A 4,555-nucleotide genomic window follows, 5' to 3' on the forward strand; every position below is an offset into this window, starting at 1 on the left:
TTGCCTTTTGCCAACTTATAACAAAAACAATTTAGCATTAAACTGAAGAATTACTCAATACTTTTTGTAGAGTACATATTTCTTATAGTTTTATAAGAAGTGGAGTAATATTGACTTTGAAGTTATGGCCTGCTAGTCTTTGTCAGATGAAGGCCAGCAGGCCTAAACTTAGAAGTTACTATCACCCCTCTTCTAAAAATATTATCTATCTATTTATTTATCTACATGTACTTTATTTAAGGTTTAACAAGGCTACCATTGGTTTCATGCAATTATCAAGCCGTTCACATGGAACATTGGTACTTGCCTCTATTTTAGATGAGAATATATATATATAATTTACATTTTGACCAAATACTACAAGAAGCATTAGAATCAAATTTGAAAGGTACAAAATTATGATAAAATAGGATTTTAGTGAATGTTTTATATAATTCAGGATTTTAATAAACACAATAAAAACTTATTAAAAATATTGCAGCTTCATATATTGGATTTTCCTTTTCTTTTTTCCTGAGGAAATAGAAATGTTGTATTTGTAAATAAAATTAATTAAATCTGGATGAAAACTTTCTCAAGTGCAGTATTAAGTAGAAAAGCCTGTTGTAAATATTACCACAAAAAGAACATGTTAAAAGCCAATATAATATATTTAAAAAATAAAAAGTAATAGTAACTATAATTTATTTCTTTTCAGTGAGAAGATGATAAATACAACTATTAATGAGGTGAGGAAAAAAAGCCAATTTATAGCCAAAGCAGAGTTGAAATTTGTGAAAGCATTGAAGCTAGGTGTGAAGCTGTGAAAAGCTTAGCTAAGCAAAGAAGCTGAAGAAGAACAAGGAGAATTAAGCAAAGCTTGTGTCTTGTAGAAATAAAGTGAAAAAGAAAAAAAAAACAGACAAAAAAATCCCAGACAAAAACAAAAAAAAAAACAGACAAAAACAAAAAAAAAACCTATATTTTTCTAGGACGCTATACCTAGGCAAGGCATTGACAAATGTTACAGAGACAACAATGGTGATCAATTGTTATTGATATATTTATGTTCCAGCTTGAGTCATTCTTTTATAATACACTGTATGTACATATGTATACTACATTGACATATAAATGTGTGTGTGTGTGTGTGTGTGTGTATACATACATGTGCATGTATTACTGTCAGTCATTCTATAGGAGAATGAAGAACTGGTGAATAGACTCTAGAAAGGCTGTCATGAGTAATACAAAGTTCCAGTTAATAATATTTTGGCGGTCCTGCAACTCTACTTGACAAACTCTTTAAAGTTTGGGTCAAGGAAGTCAAAATTATTTGAGGCTAATTAGTTTTTACAAATTCCCCACCACCAGCTTAAAAATCAACTCTTAGTAAGTTGGCAATTCTTGGAAATCAACTAAAACTATGATATACTTTAAAAAAAAAAATGTTTACCAGCTGAAAATATAGACAATTAATGAGATAAAACCTGCTAATAAATAAAGCTGGAAGTATTATTTTGTTGATATGTTAGCATTAATGTAATTTAACCTTTAATCCTTAATAATACATAAATCATTCACAAATAAAGAGAGACAAAAACAAAAAATATACAAATAAACCTGTTGTGTAACTAAATAACAATTATATAAATATAAAGTGTTTGTATATCTCACCTTCATCGTTGGTATTAGAATTCTGGAAATTATTAATTTCTATATTGTTCACCTTGCTTTCTTCAGTATTATTTACTGGATGCAGTGTTGTCTCCCCTGAGAGATCTTCTGCATCTAAGTCTGTTGTCATTATTTCTACAGATGGTCCCTTTGCTTTAGCTTCCTCCATCATCCGAATGGTTTCCAGTAAAATTTCTGGGTCAGACATATTTCTTTCATTAAGGTTAATCTTATATTGTGGTTCCTTGTTATCTGTATTTTCAGTTAACTCTGAATGATTCAAACCTTCATTGACTGAACTGTCTGGTACTAATTCCTCAACTGTTGCATCCATTACTTTTGTAATATCCTCTTCTATTGCTGCTTCATCAGAGCACGTCTCACCTGAGCGATCTTGATGGTTTGATTCTACAAAACATACCGTTTCACTTGCAGATAACATTGATGAGATATGATGGATGTCCTCATCCAGATGATCTCTTACTTCATTAATGCTTTCATCAAATTTTGATGTTTTGGAATCTAATGAGACATCGTCATCATTTGGTATTTGCATCTGATGTGTGATTTCTTGATCGACAATCTGACCGTCACTCTCCTCTAATGCACACACAGTTTTGTCACCATTGTTCAAAATGGTTTCTTCTGAATTTACATCTTTGATTTTAAACATCATCTCAGTTTGGATGACCAGATTAGATGGTGCTACTTCAGGTTCGTTTTTAATTTCACTCTCTACCTGCTCTGTGGTATATTCAATTTCTGTTACTTCAGCTACTTCTTGTTTTACTGCATCTTGTATTTCAATCTCATCTTTTCTGCTATCTTGTAATGGAGAGCTAGCATCAAGAGATAAAGAAGAAATTTCACACTCATCATCTTTGGGTTCATGACTTTCAAGACTTTCCAAATTTGCTGAAGTCTCTTGGGCGTTAGTAAATGTAATGTCAGGATTGGTCTGGGTACTAGCAATGAAATCAGTGTTTGTTGTATGTTCATCTTCTTTGATGTTATGACAGTCATCTACATGTACAGCCACTCCAACTGTTGATTCTTCTGTCTCTGATTCTCCTTTACTCTCAAGATTTAAAGCATCATTATCAGATGACACAACTATTTTATTATCATTTTCTTCTTCAGTTTGATTGACAGGGACGACATTTTCTGAATGTTCTACCAAATCCTCATCTTCTTTGAAGTTCGGACATACCTCTGTAACTTCAACAGTTGATGTATGAATAATTTCATTTATTCCATCCCCCTTTTCATTACAATCCTCTTGTGATTCTTTTAAGTCATCTTTCTTTTCATTTAAATCTATTTGTGCTTCTTTTAAATCATCCAGTTTTACATCTTCACTTTCTTTTAAGATGTCCTGTTTTTCATTTATCATTTCTTTTAAATCATCATGATTTTCTTTTAAGTCATCTTGTTTTTCAATTAAGCCATCCTGCTTTTCAACTGATTCAACTTGCTTTTCAATTGAGTCATCTTGTTTTTCATTGATGTCTCCCTTTATTTCTTTCAAGTCATGTATTTCATCATCTAATTTATCATGTTTCTTGCTCAGGTTACTTTCTTCTTGATCCTTATTTTCAAGTGGTAGGTCAGATGTATTATTCAAGGGTTCGCTACCATCCTTTGATATACTGTCAGTGAGATTATTAGCAATGCAGCTACTGGAGCTACGATCTGCTGTAGTTGAATTGTCATCAGAAATAACATCTTGTAAATGATTTTCAACATTTTCTGTAAAATAATTGGACTTTTAATAAAACAATCTCAGGTTATAGCTGAAGAAATAATGTTAACATCTAAATTTGGCACAAGTTCACACATAAAAAAAAAAAATCAATTTGCTTGATCCAAACACATTACTGGTACTTATTTTACCAGTCCTTAGGAGGATCAAAGGTAAAGCTGACCATGACTATTTGAACTCAAAATATAAAAAGAGATTTAAATAATGTCACAAAACATTCTGTGTGGTACTTAACTGACTGTGCTATTCACCTTTCTATAAATATGAAAAATGATAATATTGTATACAGTGCTCAGATGCACATCAGAAAAATAGCTGAAAGTGCATGAACAGTATACAGAAAAATGCACAGGAAGAGAACAGTGGATGAGTCATTAAAAAAAGTAAGGGGTGACATCAGGTGTACTGCTGGCGGATTTCAGGAGTATGGAAGTTTTGAAGGATGTAGTGTCTCAACAGCTAACAACTGATGTAGGTAGTTTATTTTGAGCATGAAAAAATGTTTCTGAAAGTCATGGGTGCTGTGTTGTTTTTTTTTTATTTTGTAAGCATGTCCGTGAGTGTTAGAGATACTGGAATTCAAAAAAGGTGCCCAAGGGTGTTCATGGAAAGATGGTGGATAATCTTGTGCGTGTCTACCAAGTCAGTTCTGAGCTTTAATGTAAAGTCTTTTGTTACCATATTTCTGTTAAAGTGTATTTGCCATTCAATTAATTTTGAAAATAATAAAGAATTCATTAAAATAACTATGTCATTATTAAATTTATTTAAATTAAGTATTTAGAACATAAATTAGCATAAAATTTTCGAGGAAGATTTTTTTTAAGTGAAGGTCACTTAAAAGCAGGGAGTTTGAATCATAAAACTAGGACTGGTTTCAAAAAGGTTAAGAATGATTTTCAACATCTTAGACATAATACCAAAAATTTCGATTGAACTAGTACTTTCATGCATTAAACTATGCAATCTTCAGGTTCATGTAGTAGTGGTGATAGTTATGTTTTACTATTTACAACTGTAAAACATAACTGTCACCACTACTCCATGAACCTGAAGATTGCATAATTTAATGCATGAAAGTACTAGTTCAATCAGAATGGACATTTAATATTCTATCATTTCATTATATAATCTTAT

General features: G+C 31.3%; 1 protein-coding gene across 1 annotated transcript in view; it reads right to left on the reverse strand.

Annotated features, from left to right (window-relative positions):
• The window catches only part of LOC106882931 (cylicin-1), a 9,724-nt gene extending 5,587 nt beyond the window's left edge, over positions 1–4,137 (reverse strand). The window contains exon 1 of the mRNA XM_014933776.2: positions 1,657–4,137. Within this exon, the coding sequence (XP_014789262.1) occupies positions 1,657–3,049 (1,393 nt within the window). The 5' untranslated portion in view covers positions 3,050–4,137. The remainder of the gene's footprint in view (positions 1–1,656) is intronic.
• Between the last annotated feature and the right edge of the window lie 418 nt (positions 4,138–4,555).

The sequence above is a fragment of the Octopus bimaculoides genome, chromosome 2 (genome assembly GCF_001194135.2).
Source record: "Octopus bimaculoides isolate UCB-OBI-ISO-001 chromosome 2, ASM119413v2, whole genome shotgun sequence".
NCBI classification, from domain to species: Eukaryota; Metazoa; Mollusca; class Cephalopoda; order Octopoda; family Octopodidae; genus Octopus; species Octopus bimaculoides.